Source organism: Fomitopsis serialis, assembly GCF_022376445.1.
Source record: "Fomitopsis serialis strain Sig1Antser10 chromosome Unknown B0H18scaffold_5, whole genome shotgun sequence".
Lineage (NCBI taxonomy): Eukaryota > Fungi > Basidiomycota > Agaricomycetes > Polyporales > Fomitopsidaceae > Fomitopsis > Fomitopsis serialis.
Genome location: NW_025954965.1, coordinates 625,935 through 650,333, shown reverse-complemented (window position 1 = coordinate 650,333; position 24,399 = coordinate 625,935). Strand labels below are relative to the sequence as shown.

Genomic DNA, 24,399 nt, shown 5'->3' with positions numbered 1-24,399 from the left:
GGGAACCCTCCAAGGTGCTGCGCTGTGACAAGAACGTCCCAGTCCCCAAGAAACTCGCCGCAGGCGAAGTGTTGGTCAAGGTGCAAGCGGCGGCTCTCAACCCATTGTATGCCAACCTACGTTTCTCGTGATTGTAGTGTTGGTGCTTATGTTCTCTTAGAGGCTACAAGCTCATGGGCATGTTGCCGGGCTTCCTCGCCAAGAAGCCATACATTCCAGAGTACGACCTCGCCGGCATAATAGTTGATGCCAACGGGACTAGTCTCAAGGAGGGTGACCAGGTTTATGGGTGGATTCCTGCAAGTGAGTCGAGCTAAGCTGTCATGGTGTCTTCTTGATCGTTTTGAATCACCTCAGCCGTCCCGGTGAAGCCGGCAAGTGGTACCCTCGCGCAGTATGCGAGCGTAGCTGCCGATGACCTCGTCCCTCTTCCCGCCAATATTACTCCTGTGCAAGCCTCGGGAATAACGGTGGTAGCCTTGACCGCTTACCAGGTTCTCTTTGACGTTGGCGGCCTCCAACCGAAGCAGAGCGTGTTTATCAACGGTGGTAGCACCGCGGTTGGCTCATTTGCCATTCAAATTGCCAAGGCAACTGGTTGCAAAGTTACCGCCAGTGCTTCCGCGAAGAACGAAGAGTATGTGCGGTCACTCGGTGCAGATGAGGTGAGCGTATTGCGCGGCAAGAGTCTCGCACTGAGAGATGTTGACGCACAACCAGTTCGTTGATTATACCAAGGCACCGCTACACAAGACTCTCGCCGCTAATCCTCCTACTCCGAAGTTCGACGTCATTTTTGAGGCAGCCGGTCTCATGGACACCTCGCTCTATACACATAGCGAGGTGTACCTCGCCCCCGGCGGCAAATTCATCTCCGTAGGACCTCAGCCGAAAGGATTCGATGTTGTCGGGATTCTCAAAATCGCGTGGAAAATCTTCCTTCAACCACGCTTCCTCGGTGGCACCAAGCGTTCTTGGAAGTAAGTCTTCTTCGAGGTCTACCGTTTCCGTACGGTGGCTCATAAGCTGCGCCAGGGTCCACCAGGTCCATCCCAAGCGCGCAGATCTGGAGCAAATCGCAAAATACGTTGCTGAAGGTGCGCCTATCCCTTTGCCAGTTTTCCATACCTGCTGATGACACCGTTCCATATCATCAGGGAAAGTCAAGCCTCTCGTAGATTCAGTATATGCCTTTGAAGATGCTTTGAAAGCGTACGAACGTCTGTTGACTGGCCGGGCGACCGGCAAAGTGGTGATTAAGGTGGATCCCGGAGTTGTCGAGTGAGGGCTTCGCAGCGATGTCATTGTAGTGATGTTTGTTTTGTCTTTCTTTTCTTGTTATCTGGATGGTGTTCTTTGGATGGTCTCTGTGTGCTAGGACTGTGCTCGTAGATTTAATTGTACACCCGGAATCACCTAGCTTATTTAGTGCATATGCTTTGTTCTCGCTGACTTGGTAAGATGGCATACGGCTACTCGAATGACTTGTTTGCCTGGTTTGGTAGAAGCGCTCAATGCGATCGAGATCGACCCGCGTCCGAGTTCCTGCTTCGCTCCAGCCACCATCGCGTACTCGCATTCATCGCAAGTCAGAAGTTCGCCTCTTGCCGTGAGAGGCATTATGGAATCACCGACCTCGCGTTTGCTGGCGACAGCTACACCCATTTCTCAGGGCGCCGAAGCAGCAAGTAGGATACTACCTTGTCTATGATCGCTCTAACGCGCTCTCGTCCGGCATCGTGGAACACAGAAAGTCTTCAAGACGTATTTGCATCCATCTCATCAGCCATCAAGCTCGACATCACAATCCAATACTCCAGATAACAACGAGCCGATCTTGCTGAAGTATCGGTTTCACAAACAGTATCGTCATCCGACGCTCGATACTACCTTAACAAAAGCGAGAGTGGCTGGAGAAGCGCGCGCTATCATCAAATGTCTACGGTAATTATGGCTGGTTTGTCTACACCTGGCAGTCTTGAACGATCTGTTCTGCGCAGCCACGCTGTCAACGTACCAAGCATCCGGATGGTAGACGCAGCGGAAGGGGTGCTAGGTCTCGAATGGATTGAGGGGAAGAGCGTCAGATTTCTGCTAGGCGGCGGAGCCGAGGGCGAGGATGAGTACACAGAAGAGGATGACTCTGAAGAAGAACCACAGGAAACCGAAGAAGACCCCCTGAAGGAGTTCGGTGTCTCACAAGGTAATTTTCGTACCGATGTTATGCGGTCTGTAAGCTAATGGACACTCACAGACGATGTCATGCGAATGATCGGAGCTCAGATAGCCAAGATGCATCGAGCCGACATTGTGCATGGCGATCTGACTACATCCAATATGATCTTACGGCATCCGTCCTCTACCAAGGGGCTGCAGCTCGTACGTCTCTGGCCCACTGTGTTACATATTGAATATCCTTACTCATCCCGACGACACATAGGTACTGATTGACTTCGGGCTTGCCTTCACGTCAACGCTGGCAGAAGACAAGGCCGTTGACCTATACGTTTTGGAGCGTGCATTTTCTTCAACGCACCCGGCGTCCGAACTGCTCTTCACATCTGTGCTCAAGGCGTATCAGGAAAGTATGGGAAAAGAATGGCTCCCAGTATCGAAGCGATTGGATGATGGTATGCACTTGGTAGCGAAATCTGCTCCCGTGTCTAATGAACTCTTCAGTCCGTCTTCGTGGCCGCAAGCGGAGTATGGTAGGGTAAGGGTAAAAATTCGTAGTGATGATGAGCAGTTCTTAGGATCGATTCGAGTCGTCCTGAATATGGAATAGCAGCCTGTACTGTAGTAGATCTGGGTTAATAGCCCATGTTCCAACGTTAAAACGTTCAACAACTGGTCAGAGATCCAATCTGAACATCGCGCACTGCAAGCCCTGACATGTACCCACTCGGCGCTAATAGCGCCCAAGGTTTCAACGTCAACGCGCACACAAGCGCTCAACAACTTGAATGTCTCTTTCTACCTCAGACGGGAATCACCGCGCGTCTAGTGGAAGCATCATGATTACGGCGGACGATGTACTGATGTACCGGGCTTGCGATATTGCTCTCATCGTAGCGGGATTCAAGCCCGTTCAGCTAGCAATAACTCCATCTACTCGACTGCTGCAACCTTGTCAGATCGCAAGACCAATCAGGTCCTCATGATCAATGCGATGGGCATGATCGCTGGTGTTGCGGTCGGGGGCCTGAACATCGCGGGAGACGCAGGAGTCCCTGGGACGGGGACCGCTGCCGGCGCGCTCTCAGAAATCCGAAAGTGTTGCGAACAAGTGCAAGCAAACAAGGTCTGAGTTCATATCGTCGTATCATCATAGCAGGGAAACTCGGACTCACGCTGCTTCGTAGAAAGCATGTCGGAGGCTGGGGAACAAGGCAGCAGAATTAGCGGATACCATCACTTCACACACCTCAGGCTCTGCTATTGTTCAAGACGAGGTGCTGCGTGATCTCTTGAGCGAATTCGAGCTGTACGTGAAACATAGTATGTTCAGCCTGTAGCTCGTGCTTATTTACTGTCCGCAGGAAGCTTGAAGGCGTCTACGGCCGTGTCAATGTATGGGCCCGATATTCGAAGCTGAAAGCATTCTGTAAGTACTGTAATATATATATGCAGTCTATTCATGGCTGAATATGCATCAGTGAATAGAAATGATATCGGAGAAGGCGTTACCGAACTTTTCACTGAGCTTGCTACCATGATGGAACGATTTCAAGTATGTCAAGACACATCCAAGTTTGTGCCGATAGTCACGATGAGTAGATAGCTGCATCCGTACGTCAAAGCAACGCGCAAGCCCAAGGTATGCGACAAATACAAGCCGGTCAAGAGGAGATGCGCGAACGTATGGATGAAATGATGCAAGTTCTACGCGATAGACCGTCTCTCCAAGAGGCTGTCGATCTACAGGAGCAGGGGGATCCTGCTGCTGAGATGCTTATGAGGGAAGGACAACAGGTGGGCAAAGCTTTGTCCCTTCGTCTCATTACTGATCGACTATACGATACTAGCTCCTTGCAGAAGGGCGTAACGACCCGGTCGATCCAACGTCAATCGAGATATACGGAGAGTTCCGCAAGGGTCTGGCGCACCTACAGCAACTGACCGACATCTTGCCTTCCATCAAACAACTTGACGGCGAGGTAGTCCGCACAGGTGACAGACCAGTCGAAATTGGAGGACACAGTCAGATATGGAAAGGGCTTTGGCTCGATGACATTGATGTTTGACAGTCTCACCTCTCGATGACCAGCATTGGTCTTACGGTTTGACGTCTAGGTCGCATTGAAGGTCCTCCAAGAAGTGCGAGTGTCACAACGCGCTCAGAACGTGAGGCTCGCCTAACTCTGCGACAGTCTGCAATCCTGATATCCGTTTGATCCTCACAGCGTTTCATACGAGAAATCGAGATTTGGTCGAAGCTCAAGCATCCTCATGTCCAACCACTCTTCGGAATTGTGACCAACCTAGGCCCACTCGTCCATGTTGTAAGCTTGTCTCCGCCCACTCGGTATGTCTCATGATACTGACCACCCGACAAGGTCTCGCCTTGGAGACCGGAAGGGAATCTTCTGGAGTAGGTGCTATATCAAGACGGCGGATTCGACTCATGATCTCTGAGCGATGAAAACACAATAGGTATGTTGGACGCATGAAGAGCGCAGATAAAGTACACTTGGTGCGTGATGACATCGCCGATGAATAGTCGCCCTCGACGTACTCACAGTGCGCCCTCCAGTTATGGGGTGCAGCAAGTGGCCTGGCGTACCTTCACGACAAAGAAATTGTGCACGGGAATGGTACGTCATGTTCGTAGCTTTGTGTGACGATTAAGGCCTGACATACTAGTCATCAGTGAGATGCGTGAGTACAAGAACATACTTCTTGGCTGATTTGTCGCTGAAACACGTCATTCGCAAGAGCAACATTCTGGTGTCGAGCAAGGTTCGTGCCAGACAAATAGAGATCAGAATTGCTGATGATTTCCCTGAACGTTCAGGGAGAGGCTCTGCTATGCGACTTCGGTATGGCCAAGTTAGTGGGAGACATTAATGCAACGCCAGCAGCCACGACACTCACGAGATCTGGATCGACGCGTTGGCTCGCGCCAGAACTCATTTTTGAAGACACCGTCCTGATTACGACGGACTGCGACATATGGTCTTTCGGGATGTCGATGCTCGAGCTATTCACATTGCATGAACCATGGGCAGAAAAGAGACGGGACGCTCACGTCATCGCTGCTATGACCATGGGTGGCCAACCTAATAGACCGCAGAACATCTCGGAGTTGACGGATGGTGTGTGGGAGCTTATGTCAGAGTGCTGGAACAGGAACCCCGACGCCCGACCCAAGATGGTCGTGGTGGCCGCTCGGATACATACACATGGAATGAGATAATCACTGCTCAACTTACCCTGAATCCGAGCAATGTCTGATGTTAGGCCAGCGAGTAACGGCGCACCCACCACATCATCCCGTTCACAACTTGAAGGTACAGTGTCTGCGATCCGAATTTCGTCTTGGTTAAAAGGACTCCGAGTCGCGCTGGTGATGGTGGCGAGCGCTTCGATCTCGATCAGTGGGGCTCGGGCCCGATTGATCTGTAGCGCTTCCTCTCAGCACGCCGTGGCACTACTACAGTACAGTAGTAACCAAACAGTAACAGTTGGCACAATTCCAGCGTATTCCCATTCTGAACAGGCTTGTAAGTGTCTCACTGGCAGTTACACGTCAGCTCACCTCATTCATTTTTCCCAACTACTAATTTGAGTTTGTTTGATTGACAGCAGTGGCCGAAGGGCGAGGGGACCCAATCGATGCACTCTCCACTGAAGAATATGAAGACTGCCGTAAGGGCTTGGTGCATCTACAGCAACTGACAAATATTTGGCCCTCCGTCAAACGACTCGACGGGGAAGTCGTCTGTGTAGGCAGCAAAGCAGAGGTGATCGGGGTGCACAGCGAAATCTGGAAGGGACTCTGGCTCGGCGAAATACATGTTTGACAATCTCGTCTCGACTCACAGTATGACCTCACAACGTCATTATAAGGTTGCACTGAAAGTCCTCCGAGGAGTTCGAGCATCAGAAGGAGCACAGAACGTAAGTTCTGCCTACTCGGAGATAACCTGCAGTTTCTCAGTACGTATGTGACCGTGGTAGCGTTTTCTGCACGAGATCGAAATCTGGTCAAAGCTCAAGCACCCCCATATTCAACCGTTCTTTGGTGTCGTGGCCAAGTCAGTACTACACCTCCGTGTGGTGAGTTTATTTGCGACCCCTCAGTATCCTAATTTAATGCAGACTATACTTATGACAAGGTCTCGCCGTGGAGACCGGAGGGAAATCTGCTTGAGTATGTGCTACCTTGACGTTGTATGCAAGCGATACCAGAGCGACGACGTGACAGATATGTTGGCGCACGAATGGCGCAAATAAAGGACACCTGGCGAGTAATTACTATGAGATTGTCGATCTTCATAGGTGTGCTTACGCTCATATAGCTGTGGGGCGCAGCGAGTGCCCTCGCGTACCTTCACGATGAAGACATTGTGCACGGGAACGGTATGTTATGTCCGTGGTAGTGGTGACGTTCACAAACTAACTTGTTGGTTATCAGTACGATGCGTGAGTACAGCGAGATCTATCTATCATGCCCATCTAAGTGCATCGCTCCTCAAGAGCAACATTCTGGTGTCAAGCACGGTTCGTACCAAGGGTATGATGACGTGGTGCGATGAAGTACTCATAATCGTTCAGGGAGAGGCATTGCTGTGTGACTTTGGGATGGCCAAATTAGAAGGGGATGTCAATGGAACACCAGCCAAGACGATAACAGGCTCGGGAACGTCACGTTGGCTCGCGCCGGAACTCCTCATTGAGACTGCACCCATCACGGCGGCTTGCGACACCTGGTCTTTCGGCATGACAATGCTCGAACTTTTTACAATGCATGCGCCATGGGCAGAAAGGACGCGAGACGCTCATGTAGTCCAAGCGTTGGCCAACGGTGATATACCCAATCGACCACAGAACATTCCGGAGCTAACAGACGATGTTTGGGGTCTGTTGTTGGAGTGTTGGGATAGGAACCCTGGTGCCCGACCAAGCATGAGCACGGTCACATCGCGCCGGATACAGAAGGAGTGAGATGCATATGGGGACTGGGAGGAGGCCTAGTACGCACGTGGGAGTAGACCGCGTTTGGAGATGTTGGATGTCGAGTCTTCTGCACAGGCCATAGCAATATTTATGCCATAATCGAGCGTGCTATTGAGTCCATGTCGTGGCGCGCCGCCTCGGACTTCATTTCAAGTTGACGGTCGCCTTAGTGCTCAGCATGTCCAGTGACTTATGATACGTTTGTTTTGTAGGATTAGTCGACTCAGAGTGGGGAATCGGGGTGAAGGTTTCAAGTCAGACTTGATGAATTGAAGCTTCATAGGTCTCGCCATCGCCGTATGTACTTGAAGTTCGCGTATCATAGTATTAAGTACCACGCACCGCATAGAAGTACAGTACGATGCAGTCGCATCGTATCAGAGTCGGCGGGTACATCAGAGGAACCATCCTCGTTCGAACATCGTACATATGTATGTCCAAGCGATCGGATTAGTTAATAGGGGCGCACCTCATCGACGTCAGTGCGATCATGCACAGGGGCGACGAGTCGACCAGCAATTTAGAGTCCCTGACGCTGCTCAAGTAGACGCATTCTTGCCTCGTCCCCGCTTGTCCGAGTGTCAGCGGATATTCCGGCAATTCTCGACGCGTCCTCGCAAGTACCATCCCGGACAATCGAACCGAGGGACTTGGCGACAGGCAACAGACGTCTCAAAGCCAGTCAGGACATCCTAGTTGTAGGAAGACGGGACAAATCATGCAGCTGGCAAGTTGCTTCAAAGAATTCAAAAGAAGGCGAGGCGACAGATAGACGGCGGTCACGGTTATGTCTGACCAAAATTTGACGTCCGTCAATGATCCGTCAACACTTTTTCGTGCCGCACTCCACGTCCTTCAGACTCGGATCGGCGCGTCCGCCAAATGCAGCGGCAACGACTCTCTACCCTTGTCGGGCTTCAATGCACCATCACCAGTATTCGCAACTCTCGCCTAGCAAATCTAGACGACCCCCAATGGGAAAAGGTCGTAGCATCTGTGACGCTAGCCACCGTTCAAGGCGACATACAAACTCCCCGAAGTGCCTGACCGAGCATTCATGGACTCGTATCTGCGGGGGGAAGGGGGAGAGACCACAAGGGAGGAAGGGGGACGATTCCCAACATGGAGACGTTATGGCCGATACGACGCGTCGCGGAGAGCTGTCCCGTACAGTAATCTCAGGATCACTGTCCACGGGTAGGAGTGATGCTCTTCGCTGTCTGCATTTCGGCGCCGCAGAAAACTGCCCATGACGGTGGCCGGCCACGTTCCTCTTTGAACGACATCGCTGTCGCCACCACGCCGCCAGTGCCTCTATCGCAACAGCTCGGAGCCACTCACCCGTCAATGTCGCGGGACATCGCCATGGACTGCACCAGATACTGGAGATACGGACGGCATTCGTCAATTGCATGTCATTTCTGCACCAACGGCGGGGAGGTTTCCGACGCGCTCGCTACGGCCACGGGCCGCTGTGCACTCCTTCGGGGTGGAGAGAACGTAGGCTGCGGCACGGGAGCGACTTGGAAGGGAGTCCTGTGAGTGTACATCTATAAATCGCCCGCATCTGCACGCTGAACCATCCGCCGTATACGATGCGCAGGGAACGCGTCGTCGTACGCAGTCCGACCCAGAACGGGTACGAAGGAGCCACTGACGGAACCAAGTCATCCTCGAGTCTGGCAGGTAGCAAGAGACGGCCGGTGGCCCCAGCGGGTCAGATCTAGAAGCACCGCGGTATTGGTGACGATATCACGGGTGATGGGATCTGAGGACGAAGCTTTCGGCTGGGCCCAAGCAAACCCAGAGGGCAACCTTCGCGAATCTGGGGATTATCCCAGTCGACTGCCGATCCACACTGCGGACGACTGTCGCCAGGCTTGGCGCGGTCCTAACGGGAATCGGCGGTATGGCGAAGCGTCGACCGCACAGGCAATAGGCCCCCTCCCGTTGGGCCCGGTAGATCTGGACTGAAGCAACACACCGGACGTGGCCACGGCGACTTTTGATCGTCGGCGTCGTAGCTGCGCCATATACGCATTCGTACGCACCTGCACGGTCATTCTGCTGTCTCGGCCACCGAGGTCTCGCAGAGCTCGATGGAGGGAAGCTGCGTGCCTTGGCATTCTGCGGGCGACTTCAACATGGCGCGCACATACCTGTTATCCCTTCGCGTACACACCAAGCCTTTGCGTATCCCGTCGCGCTGTATTCCCTGGCGCATGCGACTTTCCTTCACCCTGCGTATTGCATACGCTTTCGGGTGTCCCGTGTCAAGGGTCGCGCGTCGAATGCTAGTGACCCCACGCGTCGGGAGCTATGACCTCTGGTGCAAGATATACGGTGCCCAGCACGCTGCGGCAGGCAGGAGACTGCAAGACGTCGGAAGATCCCAAGTGGTTACGTCGATTAGGATTCCCGCCTTGCACAATGTCGTGACCGTGGACCAGGACCAGTGCATCGTTGTCAGACCCAGCGCGGCAGACCGTGTCGGCCAGCGAACACAGCGTGTCCATGGTGTTATATGTCGACAGTCTCGGACAGCGTCCGCGTCCGCGTGCACGCTCAGCCCGCTCGCTTGCCGTACGGCGGTGCTACCCACGAACAAATCAGCTCCCCACGATCTCCTCATCATTGCATTCACCACCATTCGTCGCCACCCGACAAGGGGAGATCCGGAGGACTCTCCGCGCGCCGTTCGACACGGAGACTCGGGCCTTGGTGTCTCGGACGCGTGCCACGGTGCCCGTTTATCGGGATGACCATCGAAGGATCTCTTGGACGGCAAGGAGGCTGGTCCGGGTGTGCTGGTGCGCTAGTGCTCGAGAAGGCATAGTGCGTCGTCGCTGAGGCGGCGCTCTTTAAAAATGCGGTGATCGTGTGCGGGGGACGCGGACCTTTCTTGCATTCTCCGCGTCCAGCGCGACCTCCCATTTTCTCAATCGTCGATCACTTCTCATACCTCTCATTCATCTGCTCATGTTGGGCAAAGGGATCGCGCCTTCACGTCACCGATGAGCGCATGTATGCGTTCTAAACAGCGGTGGGCTGCGTCTGCGGATACCTGAGGCAGCGCGAGGCAGAAAAACGATCTGGTGAAGATAACTCGTCAGACTACGCTCGGATGGACAGCTCGGTGACCCAAACTCGTGGAGACTTAAACAGTGGGGCTTGGATGAGGCATGGATTTGACGGTATGTTTCTTTGCCTCCCTTCACCGCCGGAATCAGCCCTCACTTGGGAATTGCAGGACTGCGTGTCGTCAAGTGCTGCGCGTACGTACGCGATCGCTATGCAGCGACGGCTCCACAGCTGGCCCTACTCGCGTTGCAGTGCAGTGATACAAGCCATACGTCTTCCTGTAGTGCACCCCCGACGAGACGAAGATGGCCAGAGGGGTATATGCGTCATCTGCACGAGGATAGGGCATGCTATGCTTCTGCTTCTGCTTCCAAGAGTAGGTGAGTGTCGCACTCACCTCATCCTGCAGGGTTCGCTGCGAGCGCCTTCGTTGACGCACACGCATGCACGCATGGAGCATCCCATCCAAGTCTTAGTTCATGCCGACGGCCAATTTCTATGGCGTGCCGCCCGGACGGCGCCACGGTGCTGTAGTCTGAGCAATCATCTGCGTATGGTTCGCTGTTACGGCATGGTTCCAAGCCAACAACAATCCAGCCGCATCCTTCCCGTCCGAACGTTGGCTGGCGGAGCGCACAACCACTGGAAGCCCACGTACCGTCCCTATGTGACCCAGCTCGCCGCCCATTTACCACCCACCCGGCCCTCCGCATGTCGTGCGTCTCGTGGACCGGACCTTGCTCCGCCGTCCCCACCTGGGGCTTGGTCTGCTCACCTCTATTGTGTCACCTGGCTCTCGACGGCCTCTCGCGTTTGAATGGGTCGCACCTATGGAAGTCATTCGTCTCGGCACGGCCTCGAGTGCTCGAAGGGAGCGCAGCAGTCGACGTCTGCCGTCAGCATAACAAAATCCTTGACGAATCCTCCGGAACCGAGCTCGAGATAGACGTCCGTCCGCGCAACCGAGTAGCGCAGCAACCCAGGAAAACGGCGGACCTCCACGCCTCCCCGCATCGCTCGCGATGCGCTCTGGTGCCAGACGGGCCCCGTCCTCGAGTCCTCCACGAGCCCGGTCGTCAGCACCAGCAGCAGTCGTCGTCCCGTCAGCCCAGCGCAAGCCCGCGTTTCGCAGCAGCAGCCAGGCGGCCCTCCATGCTCCAGAAAAATCCGCAGACGCCAGCGCCCGGCATGATCCAGGGAGAGCACGTTCGCTGAGTCGGTCTCCCTGGCGCGCGGAGATGGCAGGCCCTCATTCACAGTCAGCGCGTTCTGTCGCCTGATACGTTGACGGCCCTCACCCCGCGCGGGCCTGACAGCGCAATCACCCTACCCCGCATTCCTCGGACGCAAATTCGGATTCGCGTCTTGCGCCTGCTTGATTTGCCGCACGCGTTGGCTTTCCTGCAGCTGCAGCGGGCTCCGGGATGGGACGCGCAGTCTTGGGTTCGCTGCGCCGAGTGTCTCGTGCACCCTTACGACACTTACGTCTTTTGCTCCCATGCCGGTCAGACAAGCTCGCATCGCACGCCAGCGCGAGTCCTCGCTTAGAGTCAGAATAGTTAGCATTGTTCGCACGAGAATCCAATTTATCACAGTTTTGCAGTATGGCACGGAGACACAAGAAATATCCAAGCAGCGCGACAACCGACGACTACAGTATATAGTACAGCGACGACGTGGTAGATCCTATCTTACATACTCACGCGACGACGGCGATACGAAAGCGTGAAATAAGCAGCAACATAGATGAGAGAGCATATCGACACGTTCACTGCGTAGCCGGTCGTAAGACAAAGAGCGTCCGAATCTCAGACAATGAGACATACAGGTATCACGTTATCCCCTCCTCACTTGCCATGGCCTTATGGAGGCCTCAGGCATTCTGCCGTCAAGCGCATGTCCCTGCGAGGATCCATCATGGATGGGATGGTGCGCGTTGACGTTCATGTCCGGGCCCCTGGACGGCGGCTTCTGGTACGGGTGAGGCGGCGGATATGGCTGGTAGTGGTGGGCAGGATGCACCACCGGACCTGGCATCGGCTGGCCCTCCGGCGGGCGTGGGCTGGGACCATATAGGCGTAGCGTACTGCGGCGGGTACGGGGTGAAGATGGGGTAGTACGGTGCAGGAGGGTACCCCGGGACCTCGCCTTCCTGACCACCATGGCCGGGCGGCATCTGCTGGGTGGCGTGCGGAGGAAGCGGGGCGTACACAAGCTGTGGGACGTAGACGGGTCCCTCACCGGGCTTGGGCAGGTGGGTCGGGTATTGGCCGTAGAACGGCGCATACTGGGCTACGTACGGGACGGGAGGCGTGACGCTCGTAGCCGCAACGGCCGGCGGGATGACCATGCCCGGCTGGCCGTTGACGTCGACGGGATCGTCGACGCTGTTGGCTGGGGTCGGAGCGGTCAATGTCGCGGCGCGGCGGCGAGCAGGCGGAGTACTCACGCTTTCCATCACGCTTCTTGTATGGCCCCCGCTTGACCCCCTTCTGGCGCTCCTTGCGCTGGGAGTCGATGCACTCCTCGGCGATGCCGTACTTGACGCAGCGGAGGCAGGGGCGGGCGTCGTCGCACTTCTTGCAGGCCTTCTGGCAGTTGGTGCAGGCGTTCTTGACCTGCCTGCGCTTTGTGCGGCCAGCGGAGGCGGGGAGGACGCCCGGCGGGAACGGATACATGTGCATGGGCATGGAGGAGTAGGTGATGGGGTGCATGGTCATCTGGGGCTGCACGGCGTCAGCAGATTGGGGCGGAGAGCTGTGGTGGTCGTCGCCGTCCGGATTATGCTCGCTCATGATGGGAGCGCGATAGGGCGAGGAAGACAGCGGAGGAAAGGAGGCAGAGGGAAGTCGCGAAGCGCCCTCGCGAGGAGGGAACGATGCGTGCCAAATGAGGCGTGGCTTGACGCCTTCGTATACGGCGTGGCACGTGCCGCGAGGGCAGCTGTCGCGCGAGGGCGGGGCGCTGTGCAGGGCGGTGGCGAGGGGATATGCTGCGCGGAGGCCATGGCCGTCAGTGCACAACGCGATGCGGGGAGAGGCTGGGGCTTACGGTTGCCGCGTCGCTGAGCTGGGCCGGGGCAGGACTCCGACTCAAAGCGGAGGCGAAGGCGGGAGGGAACGGCGGCGCCAGAAATTAATCCGCGCAGGCGCACTCGCCCGTCTTATCCACCGCCCACCGACCGCGGCCTTCCCAGCGCCCCCGGCCGCTCCCACGCCCGGCTGCTGGGCTCGCTGCCGTCGCCCCCTTTACGTACAGAGCCCTAACTCCGCGACAGCGGCTGTCGTCCCTGCGCGCGAACCGCCCTCCGTCGCTGCAATATTTGCACTCGTCACTGCGACGGTGCGCCGCAACCGCGCAGGCCGCCCGCGCCGCTGTGCACCGAAACGCCCTACCACGTCTAGAATTAAGGTTGCTGTACGTGATCCCGAGCTTCCACACTGATTCGGCATGTCCCGGCGCCAATGGTCTCCCCGCCATTAGCCGTCTCAGAAGCGATCCTCCCTCGCTCGCAGGTATCCACTCCTGGCCTCCTGACCCTCCTCCCCGTTCGCCCGTGCCAATGTTGCCTCTCGGAGCACGCGGACTTGGGAATCCTGCCTCCAACACTGCCCAACTGGACTGATCACCGACAATGGTAAGACGCAGTCCCCCGCCCATGGGCCCGTGCGGCCGTGCCGTGCTCTGAACCTTGTTGTCCCTGAAAAGCCTAATTTGACACGCGACGGCTGACACACCCGCGACGCTCTCCGTCACATCAGTCGGATATCCTGTGTGTCCGTAAGTATCCCTCGCCAGTCTTGTCGCCGAAGCCTTAAGGGCGAATCGCCCGCGATGCAGCCCACGGACACCGTGTTGAATTACGAGTACTCAATTCCCATCAGACAACCGTGTGCGCCGTCTGTGCTTTTGTCAGTTTGTCGCCGTGGGCGGCTCGTTTAATCTCGTTTCGACGCCTCGTTGACGGACCGGTTATCCAGGCAGCACAGCATGCAGAAGACCTCTGGGTGGCGCACAACTCACGCTCGCGCCACGGCCAAGTACACGGAACTTCTTCGTCAAGTCTGTTACGTCTGCTTGGTAGTGAGTTTTAGCTTTACCGAGGACGGTACGTGGTAAGTACACACCAGTTACGCACATTTCGTGATCCAGGATGTAACTGCCATTCTTTATCTCACACCCACTTTGATTCGTGTTGATTGCATCGGAAATGAATCCCTTTCCTGACTTTCAGCGCAGCCTGGAGAGTGAGATTGGAAAACGCCGTCGACTGGTCGTCGGCGTTCAAGTGTTTGCGTATGGGCGCTAACGTGCCACGTGCTACGAAACGCCCGGGATGTGCCAGAACGGTGGTTCCGAAGTCGTTCAGGTTCCTGATTGCAGCTCTCCATTGCGCTCGTTGAGCAAGGGGTGCGTGCGTCGCTCGATCCTGTCTGTTTAAGCTCGACACTTCTAGCACCCCATCTTCCGATCATCGACAACCATACCTTCCAAGGCAACACTCCGCGGGCTTGCCAGGACCATGGCGACAATGAACCTCGACCCCAAACCGCGTTCGTCTCTCATCTTCTCCTCGTCCTCGTCAAATGAAACCCCGCTCCCCTGCTTCCACCCCCGGGTGGGCCAGGTGTCCGTGCAGCGTCCAGATGGAGCTGCGCCTATTGCGATCAAGACGCCGGGGATGATGACTGCGACCTCGCGCGGCGTCGTACCCCATCTCTCGCGCGATCACGTTCGGCTTACGAGGGCGATCCGCTGGGTGCATGTGCCCTTTGAAACATTGTAAGACGCGCTTCTATCTGAGATGGCCAGGCGACGGGTTTCTGTTGTCGGTGCGAACATTATTGCTGTTGCGCAGTACGTCTGCGTGTGCTCGTGCAAATTCCAGTTCTCAGGACGCTAGGATGGCGTACGTGCGCTCTTTGCGGACGTTCGGTGAGCTGAGTGCTGTGTCGCGTACGTGATGTCACGTACGAATGATATCGCATACGTGACAAAGTGCCTGTTTGCTGCAATATTGCGTTGGTCTGCCATTGACTTGAGCTCAGTGGCGCCCAAAGGGCTAGGCACTTAGGTTTCTGTTTTGGTTATGCTGGTCGATTCGAGAGCAGGACCGCGCACAGGCGTACAGCACAGACGTAACATTAATATTCGAGCCTCGTGCGAGCTCGTGCGCCCGTGATCACCGTATCTTACTGTCATCCGACTTCTGTTAGCCTCGAACAAAATCCACCACTTCCCACCCTACAGCCAGGTTCGCATCCGCTGCATCGGTTTCTTGGATTCTCGCCGGAAGACCGTGTGTTGTCCGTGTCGGCACGCGACCCATTCGACGGAAGGGACATGCCCGCGAACAACAAAGACTACGTCACCACATACTGCGTACGGGGAGTGCGCAAGGTAGATCCGCCCTTTCACTTACGCACCATGCATGTAATGAAGTCTGTTCTAGTTGACCGCAAACACTTGGGCGCAATATGGCGGTGCATGTAATCCGGACATCATCACCGCACTCTCGGATACCCCCTTTACTCCTCAGCCGCACTCCCAGAAGCGGACAACCAAGTCTCTCGAGCGATCCACAGCGTGGCTGGCAAATCTGTTACACTCCAGGGCTGCACGGGAGAAAGCCGCTGCTCAGATCCTAACGCGGCAGCGAACTCCCTCAGTAATGTGGTCGTACACATGGCAGGCGGCGCGATCGTGCAAGCGCGGAGGGTCTTCGCAGAGAGGCTCGTGGAGGACCTCGAGGAGTCGGAGGCGGCCCAGTTGAAGCCTTACCGCCGGCTCGACGACGGCGTCGCGGGGTACGTATTCGACCTCGTGCCCCTCCGCGCGGCTCTATCTGCGCGGTCAATGCCGGTGGACGGAGAGGACGCTGACAAGTCGCTGGCGTGGCCAGCCTCGCGGAGCAATCAATACGCTCACCCCGACATCCAGCGCCGACGCGAGCGCTGTGGACCCAGCCGCGCTGAGCGAGCTCTTCCGGGCGTCGCTGCTTCCTCTCCCGACACACAAGCCGCGCATGGTCAACTCCGCGAGCTCTCCTCATGAGATGCTCCGCCTCATTCGGGACGTCGGTGTCGATCTCTTCGACGCGCACTGGGCCCAGCGGGCGGCGGACATCGGCGTCGCACTCGATTTCCGGTTTTCCATCGTGCCGGGTCTTACTCAGCCTGTGGATCCGGACGACACTACGTGCCCGAGGCCGAAGCTCCGTCCGAGTGGGAAGGCAGACCTGGGCCATAATTTGTATAGCGGGGAGTATGCGCACGATCACTCGCGCCTGGCCGCGAGCTTCCTCGATGGCAAGTCCCACGTGCAGCGAGCGGCGGAAGGGCTGCCAAACTTCAGGCCCGTCTGTCCCTGTGGTGCATGTTCTCCCCGTAACCCCGAGACACACATACTGCACAGCGCCGTGGACAGGATGTCATGGGAAACCCAGGTGGTTGCAGAAGGGCCCGAGCCGCCGTTCATGCGGTCGTACGTGCACCACCTCCTGCACACGCACGAGATGTCCGCGCACTCGCTGCTCGTCATGCACAACCTCTCCGTGCTGGACGCGTTCTTCGCGGACGTGAGGGGCGTGCTCGAACGGGCGGATGTGGAGGAGTTCGGTCGGCATGTGGACTGGTTTCTGGACACGTACGACGAGGAGATGCGGATTTTTGACGAGGCGAAGGTCGATTGGGCGAAGGTGGAGATGGCGCGCGGGAAGGGGAGGCTTGCGAGGGAGAAGGTAAAACAGGCGGAGTCGAGTCTGGGTACGTCGGTTGACGTGTAGAAAGGTTGGCTGGCAAATATCATTTGAACGAATATTCTGTCCGCTGAATTAGACGGCATATGATAGTAGATGTAGTCTTCGGCGCACTGCCTATGATCATATACAAGCCCAGTGAGCGTTTGGCGATACCAATACAGTGTGCTCGGAATCCCGTAGTGTGCGGCTCGAAGCGCATAGATCATACACTGAATATTCCGAGCGACCTTTATCGCTACTCGCGGGTTTCTCGCAACGTCCACTTCTCAATATATGCCGGACAGGCAAAGCTACTGTACTATCAGGGTGCCAGCGTGAACTTGACGCGAACGGACCGCAAGTCGGACGAACTCCGCGAGCACCCACATCTGCGAATCTGAGATCCCCACGTGTGCCGCGGGACGCGTCGCCGGCGACCGATCGCTGCGTCTACCGGCGCTTGAGGCTGCTCAGAGACGACGCGTCGCTGTCCTGCCATTCCCTTACGACTTCGCGACTGGCGTACTACTTGCTTCAGACAGGCGAGACCACGACCGCGGTCTTTTGGCGGCAGATACCCTGAATACTGCCACGCGAAGACTGCCTGCCAGTGAGACCCGGATTGAGAGATGGCACATGCTAGAGATGCACTGGTGAGTATACATGTGTTAGGCCAAGCTTCCGTTCTGATGAACTCCGTACAGTGGGAGAGCGGTTATGACGAGTCAGTTGAGGTCAACCAACGTGCCCTGATTGACAAAGTCCTTGCGCGGTACTCCGCTGAGTTCACAGGTTCGTTCATGCTAGCTGTACCGGCTGCCTTCATCTTAGACTTTGTCAGTGTTCCGGGAGCTCCTGCAGAACTCCGATGATGCGGGGGCGAGAAGGTAGAGATACGGTTCGAAACGAAGGCATACCTAGATAGCAAGAAGGCGAACGGCACGGAAGAAGCACCCCCACCTCCGCTTGACCAGCAGGCTCTGGACCGGAAGGCTAGCCTGGTACATCAGTGGACGTTCAAGAACGACGGCGTGGATTTCAGAGACGAGGACTGGAATCGTCTAAAGAAGATCGGTATGTGCCTTACAAGTTGTTGCTGTCGTTCTTTGATGCGAACACTTCGCAGCCGAGGGTAATCCCGACGAAGAGAAGATCGGTGCTTTTGGAGTAGGTGTGTATCTAACTTCTGTACTTAGTCAGGCATTACCTCATGCGGTCTGCCTCCAGGCTTCTACAGTTTATTCTCCGTCACGGAGGAGCCGTTTGTGACTTCAGGAGGTAAGTGCTACAGTCGTCGGAACCACGCTCCTCGTTAATTTGCACTGCACTAATATCACAGGACAATGGATGCATTTCTACTGGAAAGACGGAAGGACCAGGTAACTGGATCTGACATTCGACCGATGGGCAGTCATTGACGGCTTAGTGCAGCTCTTCGTCAGACGAGGTAAACTCCCGGATACAGGGAACGTGAACGATAGTTGGACAACATTCGAGATGACTCTTCGTGAACCTGCGTCAATTCCGAAAGCGTTCGATCTCACCCGTTTCCTGGCATCTTCAATCACTTTCATGAAACAGCTCTCCGACGTCAGCGTGTATCTTGACGACACGCGTATCTCGAGGTTGACGAAGCAGCCCGGGATCACGAAGTCTGTTGGCGTGCCGAAGGGCTTGAAAAGTACAAGTCCGAAGGGCATCATGCAGTTCGGGACATCAACACGACGCGTCAGTAGTCAATGACTGTGCTCGCTCGTTTGCAAATAGACTGATTTGTCTCTGCTCACAGCACTGTTTATCAAGCCGACCTTATTCGGTGGGTATATCTGGCAGGGAGTGAAAAGGCTGCACCCCCGAAGCCTGCAGCTGCAGCTGCAGCAAAATCCAGTGGCTTCTTTACGTCCCTGTTCTCCACAATATCAGGAACGCATACACCTCAACGAGCATCTACCCCTGTTCCGCCTCCGCTGTGGAGCAGATCGACCCGACACTGTCACGGAGACGAGTGTCATGCTCTCGATATTCTCTGCGGATGTGTCGGTCAAGCTAGATCAGAAGTTAAGGTCGGAGCTCCATCGCTCGACTAAGAAGAACCCACCTGCCAACATGAACCTGAACTTGATCTACGTCAGTATTTGCACTTTCGTCATACTACTCGCCTAACTTCCTTTGATCATGTAGACCGGAAAGGACGAGTACGATGCTAGTCGAAAGGACGACGAGAAACAGCCAGAGAAGACTGGAAGTGTATTCCAGGGACTCCGTGCTGACATTGAAGGGTAGGTTTTTGCAAACGGCATAAATATGAGATGGTTGCTCACAAAGTCTCTCAGGAGTGGTTCAGCAAGAATCTTCATCGTATGATATACTTCCTGGGGCTTCGAGTGTGAACTGATACCTTGTCGTGAAGGGACATGCGACCAGCCAAACAACTGGTATTGCGGGTCATATGGCGGCCAGATTTATCCCCACTGTCGAACGAGAATCGATAGATCTGATGTGAGTAGGACATGAGCCGCTGAAGTGCATCTCTGATAGCAGTTGTTCGCAGGGACCGAACAGTGTCCGGTATGTCCACGTCAACCTGCTTTGTGTATGTGGCGAGCTTGATCTTCATTGGCACTCAGTATGGAACGAAGAGCTATTGTATGTGGGAGGCTTCCTCGCTCGTGCTGGTTACGAACTCGAGATGGACCAGATCCGCCAACTCTGGGCCGGAGCCATGGGGCAGACACCTTCCGCAAAGCCCGATGAAGAACTGACGGCGTGGCTGCGCGCGAGAGCATTGCATGCCATGAAGTTCTTCACCTTCCACCCGTCGACGCCTCTCGCAGAGGTCTCGCAGAAGATGGAATCTGCCTTCTTCTTGTGTGGTGGACCTCGTCAATCCTTCTCTCTCATCTCTACGACGGGTGTCCGCAACGCAACGGACGTGCGTATCCCTGACGCGGCCTTCTCGGAGTTCGTGAAGGAGCTGCCTGTCATCCCCGACGAAGTCCTTTCTGGTGCCAAACGGATGATTGATGCGTTGCAGGACCGTGGGATGGTGAAGAACATCGAGTTCATGGACGTCCTGCAGGAACTGCGTGCTCGTCCTCTCGCTGAGAGTGAGATGATAGCCTGCTTCAAGTGGTGGGTTGGCGTCCAGAATCAGGGCGAGCCACGGAACCTCGCTCGTATTCGTACTGAGCTGTTGAATGCCGCGGTGCTATGCGTCGGCGAGAAGGGGACAGCTCACGAACGCATCGTCCCGATGTCGTCTATCCAAACGTTCCTCAACACTCGCACTATGGGTGCTATCCCCACCGATGGACCGTTGCCAGCACACCTACTCCCTGTTACTGTCAGCAGACACCTGGATCCGAGCCAGCTCTCTACTGCTTTCCCTTGGAGGGAATTCACTACCATTGACTGGATGAGACATATCACTGGCTTGTCTGGACTCGACGTCGATCATGACATCACGAAGTCTCCGCAGTGGGCAGAGAGGGTCTTCCAGGTGCTCGCGCGGATGTGGCCGAACATGGCGAAGGGCAACCAGGAGGAAGTAGTGACGCTGCTACGGGACAAGACGTGTGTGCCTACATCGGCAGGCATGAAGCTGCCGCAGGAGGCATACTTTCAGAGTGCCCATATTTTCAAGGACTTGCCCATCGTACACATGCCTAGTGGTACGCTAGTGAAAGGTGCTCTAGAAAAGATTATCACCGCCATTGGCGTGCGGAAACATGTGGATCTACAGATCATATTCAACAGGTAAGTTTGACAAGAATCTATATGGTGCCTCAGCTCAACGAAATGCCCAGGATGATCAAGACTGGCGATTGGACCATCGCTGAGCTAGTGAAGTACCTGGTCGCGGTACAATCTACTTTGACCCCCTTCGAGCTTGATCGGCTGCGCGCGACGGCGGCCTTCACTAAGGCAGAAGAGGCAGAAGAGGCAAATGATGGCAAGCGTGCGCGTTATGCAGCTAGCGCCCTGTACGAACCTTCCGACGTCTTTAGACAGCTTGGACTACCCATCATTGATTGGGGACAACATCCTAAGTGGCGAGCAAACTCAGAAGAAGGTGCGCGCAGGTCGGTATATGAGTGAGTCGTACTGACGATACATCAGCGAAGTTCTTGTACAGTTTAGGATTACAGAGGTTCCCTTCCCTTCCTGTTCTCCTCGGCCTTGCCGCTAGTCAAGACCAAAAAATACGGACTGCCGCGCTCAGGTATTTCTTGGATAACGTCACGACGAAGTACTCAGATTACGATCCCAACAACTTCTCGCAAATCGCATACATACCTGCTGTCAAAGATCGCAAACCGCACATGGCAAAACCGTCAGAAGTAAGCACGTTCCATTGAAACAAGCAGATCATAGCAAGACGAATGTATGTGTCTACAGGTGTACGCGTCTCCGGAATGGGCAGCTCTAGGGTTCGCAATCATCGATCCCAGTGTCCAGGCGGACGCGTTGCCGAAGCTGAAGGTTCGAGAACATCCGCCTACAGCGGCATTGGTCAATCTACTCCAGAAGTCTCCTCCATCGAATGATAATGTAGCTCGGGACTGGTTTGGTGTATTAGCTGGGAGGATAGCCGGTACGTCCATCACAATAAGATCTCCCCTCCTGGAACTGAACCCATTCTCTAGAATTCACACCGACACAGTTGAAAACCCTTGCTCAGATGGCTATTGTGCCTGTCACGACTCCAGGAGAGAAACAGACCCGGATGATGCCTCCATCACAATGCTACCTTCGCGGAACAACGGAGGCGCAATTACATTCCAAGTTATTCACCTTCGTCGACTTCGGCTCTCGCGCGAATCAATTCTTATCGGCGTGTGGGTCGAAGCAAGAGCCGTCCGTTGAGGAGATTGCCAAGATCATCCTGGACAGTCCGCGCAAGTTCTACGAACTCGCGGGTGGTCGCGATAAGTAGGTTTCCGTACCGCTGAGACGTGTCCCCGTGCTCATAGGAGACAGCTACCTGAATGAACTTCGCAACATCGCGGTTAATCACCGGCTCTTCTCGGGGGCGACGATGACTCGTCTCAAGCGATCGTCGGTACTGCTAGGCTCGAGACGTGTGAAGAAACCAAAACCGGCGGAGAAACTCAAAACACCAGATGACCTCGCTGACCTGGAAGAAGACGACTGGGAACACGAGTACGATCTCCTGCCAGCGAGTCAGATTGTTGTGGCGGACGACCCCAATTCGTATCAGCTATTTGGGAACTCGGTGTTTACAGCGCCGCAAGAAGACCTACTCGAAGGTGTGTGTAGTTCTGCCCGCAAGTCGCGCAGAAGTCAATGTTTGTGCAGCGTTCTATCTGGAATTGGGTAGCAAGCTCCTGAGCTCCTTGGTGAAGCAAGAGCATCGGTCGACTACTGAGATTCCCAATTCATCGAAAGCTGCAGACGTACGAACTCTTATTCTGGAACGTCTACCTCTGTTCCTGCACGAACATACCCATGCCGCTCCCCGTGTCAAGTACAGCTGGCTCAATGATGAGAAGCACTTCGTCGTCAAGATGTATGGCAAACTTACGGTCGTGAAGACGTTACAATTTGGGACCAATCGTGCAACACAAGTTCAGGAGTCGTCTGCCCTTGCCCGGCGGAGCCAAATGGGACCCATCGAGCTTCTGTTGGCTTACAACAACCAAGTGGACATGTACGAGTGAGTGTTGTTTGCTTCTGGGAGTAAACCCGTGGAAAGAATGACAATCCTTCCCTCCAGAGTGTCGAGTTCCATGTGCCGGGTTCTCTTTGACATGCCCAAAGCCAACGATATCCTGCTGTTCATGACCATCTTGTCTACGGACTTGCGGTCTTTGAAGAGACGCGGATACAATGGTGGGCGAGGTTCTGACTGCTTTGTTCTCGATCTCATTATTTTCACAGTGGATCGAATTCTGAGGCAACAACAAGCCCAGAGAGCTGCTCAAGAAGAAGCCATGCGGAAGAAGACCGAATCTACAGCGCTCGTGTCGCATCAAGACGTCAGCTCCGAGAAATCCTCGCTCTCAGACTTGTCTGGGCAGACTGTGACGCAACCGGGCGGTGCATTTCCGCCCCAAAATGCTCCGCCCACGACAGCACCTGCACCTACCAAAGCCTTGGACATGGTGAAGCGAATGTCGGACGCTCGCCACTCTGACGCGTGGAAACGACTGCACAGTGCCTTCTCTAACTTTGGTAGCTCGCCTTCTGAAATGGCAGGCCCATCGTCGGACGCTAGACGAATTGGGGCCGGAGACGGGGACAGCGAGGTGGGCTTGTACCTGCACTACACGGCATCACGAGACCTAATCATTATCATTTGTACGGTAGGCAACGTCTATGGCTGGTAGCCGAACTGCGTCGCCAATGCCAATGGGAGGGCGGTCCACCACACCTAATCCTCCCGGATATGTAACACCGAAGAATAGGATAGGTGAGTGGATGAGCTGTGGTGCACGGTCCAAGTCCTGTTAACCACTCTGTTACCAGCTTCTGTCATCGATATGGCGATCAATGCTTGTAAAGAGGAGAAGCGGGATCATCTACAATCACAGGAGAGTCAGCAGATGGTAAAGGAGGCACTCAATCAGGGTTACTGCGACGGTACAGGAGAGTCCCTCAACCTATCCGTAATTGGTGAGTGATATAACGTCGCTGCAAGATAACAGAGACATCGACGTCTGCGTAGGCACCATGGAAGACTTCAAGGTCTACGCTGCACGAGGTATGTATACCTTTTCAGGTCTTTGCGGTCTTGCTGACATTCGCACTAGATGTTGCGAACATAGCATCCGTTATGAGCACCAAGCGCGATACGATTGCTCGCTTTATCTACGTCGTCCTCCCGCTTCTAGACGTATACAAACTACCTCGGAGCAGCATACACTTTTATCTTGACGAGACTGGGCAACGTATTGCTTTCAATCGCAACGCAAGCCTGTTCTTGAGTCTGCGGTATTTCGAGGCCTGGCGTATGTATCGCTTATGCTGTAATGTTACACGATGCTAAGCGTGTCCCACAGATGACAAAGATGTGCACCGAGGAAACATGACCGAGGCCTTCATCTCCTGGTGAGTGGCCTCTATGTGTCGATCTGGGAGACAGTCATATGAATCAATGATCTCGTTCCTCAGGTACTTCACGCTGGCGCACGAGATAGCGCATAATATCGTGGGACCTCACAACTCGGAGCACGAGTTCTACTTCTCAGCCATCTCTGAAGCATCTCTCCCAGCTTTCGTTGCACTCCTATCCTCTCGGACTTGATTGTGTTGTATCTATAACGCGTGGCATCGCATGACATGATTCTGGATTTGGATGGCTGATTTGCTGTACGACAGGTTTATAAATGCTGTATTATATGAGCACTAGCTATGCATCAGACTGACAGGGAGTTCAA

The 24,399-nt window shown here is 55.1% G+C and overlaps 9 protein-coding genes across 9 annotated transcripts; 8 read left to right on the top strand and 1 right to left on the bottom strand.

Moving 5' to 3' along the window:
* The first annotated feature begins 9 nt into the window (after positions 1-9).
* On the top strand, positions 10-1,533 carry B0H18DRAFT_490659 (uncharacterized protein). The gene is made up of 6 exons (XM_048038280.1): positions 10-106; positions 161-303; positions 358-665; positions 721-980; positions 1,036-1,097; positions 1,158-1,533. The coding sequence occupies exons 2-6, from the start codon at positions 174-176 to the stop codon at positions 1,283-1,285; spliced, it is 888 nt and encodes a 295-aa protein (XP_047898726.1). The 5' UTR covers positions 10-106; positions 161-173; the 3' UTR covers positions 1,286-1,533.
* A 17-nt stretch (positions 1,534-1,550) lies between these two features.
* On the top strand, positions 1,551-2,870 carry B0H18DRAFT_902524 (uncharacterized protein). Its single transcript, XM_048041465.1, has 6 exons — positions 1,551-1,684; positions 1,751-1,944; positions 2,001-2,203; positions 2,255-2,379; positions 2,441-2,630; positions 2,680-2,870. The coding sequence occupies exons 1-6, from the start codon at positions 1,622-1,624 to the stop codon at positions 2,715-2,717; spliced, it is 813 nt and encodes a 270-aa protein (XP_047898725.1). The 5' UTR covers positions 1,551-1,621; the 3' UTR covers positions 2,718-2,870.
* An 801-nt stretch (positions 2,871-3,671) lies between these two features.
* Positions 3,672-4,763, top strand: B0H18DRAFT_490629 (uncharacterized protein). Its single transcript, XM_048038279.1, has 6 exons — positions 3,672-3,730; positions 3,782-3,972; positions 4,026-4,238; positions 4,294-4,344; positions 4,404-4,502; positions 4,557-4,763. The coding sequence occupies exons 2-6, from the start codon at positions 3,820-3,822 to the stop codon at positions 4,593-4,595; spliced, it is 555 nt and encodes a 184-aa protein (XP_047898724.1). The 5' UTR covers positions 3,672-3,730; positions 3,782-3,819; the 3' UTR covers positions 4,596-4,763.
* Positions 4,764-5,807: 1,044 nt separating this feature from the next.
* Positions 5,808-7,338, top strand: B0H18DRAFT_978695 (kinase-like domain-containing protein; the record flags this gene model as incomplete). The annotated part of the gene is made up of 7 exons (XM_048044343.1): positions 5,808-6,017; positions 6,070-6,120; positions 6,181-6,279; positions 6,339-6,377; positions 6,428-6,466; positions 6,522-6,582; positions 6,761-7,338. Coding segments are annotated over 7 exons (906 nt in total), but the record flags the coding sequence as incomplete, so codon positions are not given.
* Positions 7,339-8,936: 1,598 nt separating this feature from the next.
* B0H18DRAFT_490503 (uncharacterized protein) lies at positions 8,937-10,151 on the top strand. The gene has a single exon (XM_048038278.1). It carries the CDS (start codon positions 9,279-9,281, stop codon positions 9,939-9,941), a length of 663 nt encoding a protein of 220 aa, XP_047898722.1. The 5' UTR covers positions 8,937-9,278; the 3' UTR covers positions 9,942-10,151.
* Positions 10,152-10,739: 588 nt separating this feature from the next.
* On the top strand, positions 10,740-11,803 carry B0H18DRAFT_978690 (uncharacterized protein). Its single transcript, XM_048044342.1, has 2 exons — positions 10,740-10,834; positions 10,858-11,803. Exons 1-2 carry the CDS (start codon positions 10,814-10,816, stop codon positions 11,473-11,475), a joined length of 639 nt encoding a protein of 212 aa, XP_047898721.1. The 5' UTR covers positions 10,740-10,813; the 3' UTR covers positions 11,476-11,803.
* On the bottom strand, positions 11,804-13,473 carry B0H18DRAFT_1101574 (uncharacterized protein). The gene is made up of 4 exons (XM_048032526.1): positions 13,312-13,473; positions 12,710-13,252; positions 12,087-12,654; positions 11,804-12,031 (listed from the first exon to the last, which is right to left on the bottom strand). The coding sequence occupies exons 2-3, from the start codon at positions 13,053-13,055 to the stop codon at positions 12,176-12,178; spliced, it is 825 nt and encodes a 274-aa protein (XP_047898720.1). The 5' UTR covers positions 13,056-13,252; positions 13,312-13,473; the 3' UTR covers positions 11,804-12,031; positions 12,087-12,175.
* Positions 13,474-14,550: 1,077 nt separating this feature from the next.
* Positions 14,551-17,306, top strand: B0H18DRAFT_978676 (tRNA-guanine(15) transglycosylase-like protein). The gene is made up of 5 exons (XM_048044341.1): positions 14,551-15,042; positions 15,477-15,660; positions 15,713-15,861; positions 15,891-16,122; positions 16,163-17,306. Exons 1-5 carry the CDS (start codon positions 14,783-14,785, stop codon positions 17,042-17,044), a joined length of 1,707 nt encoding a protein of 568 aa, XP_047898719.1. The 5' UTR covers positions 14,551-14,782; the 3' UTR covers positions 17,045-17,306.
* Positions 17,307-17,628: 322 nt separating this feature from the next.
* On the top strand, positions 17,629-24,266 carry B0H18DRAFT_1114703 (uncharacterized protein; the record flags this gene model as incomplete). The annotated part of the gene is made up of 26 exons (XM_048033155.1): positions 17,629-17,652; positions 17,704-17,835; positions 17,887-18,073; positions 18,126-18,170; positions 18,227-18,277; positions 18,411-18,731; positions 18,789-19,126; positions 19,181-19,278; positions 19,333-19,357; positions 19,410-19,498; positions 19,551-19,567; positions 19,627-20,755; positions 20,806-21,071; positions 21,119-21,339; positions 21,398-21,593; positions 21,646-21,931; positions 21,980-22,269; positions 22,319-22,676; positions 22,737-22,852; positions 22,901-23,268; positions 23,330-23,432; positions 23,489-23,635; positions 23,688-23,723; positions 23,773-23,970; positions 24,022-24,070; positions 24,134-24,266. 26 exons carry the CDS (start codon positions 17,629-17,631, stop codon positions 24,264-24,266), a joined length of 5,223 nt encoding a protein of 1,740 aa, XP_047898718.1.
* Positions 24,267-24,399: the final 133 nt, after the last annotated feature.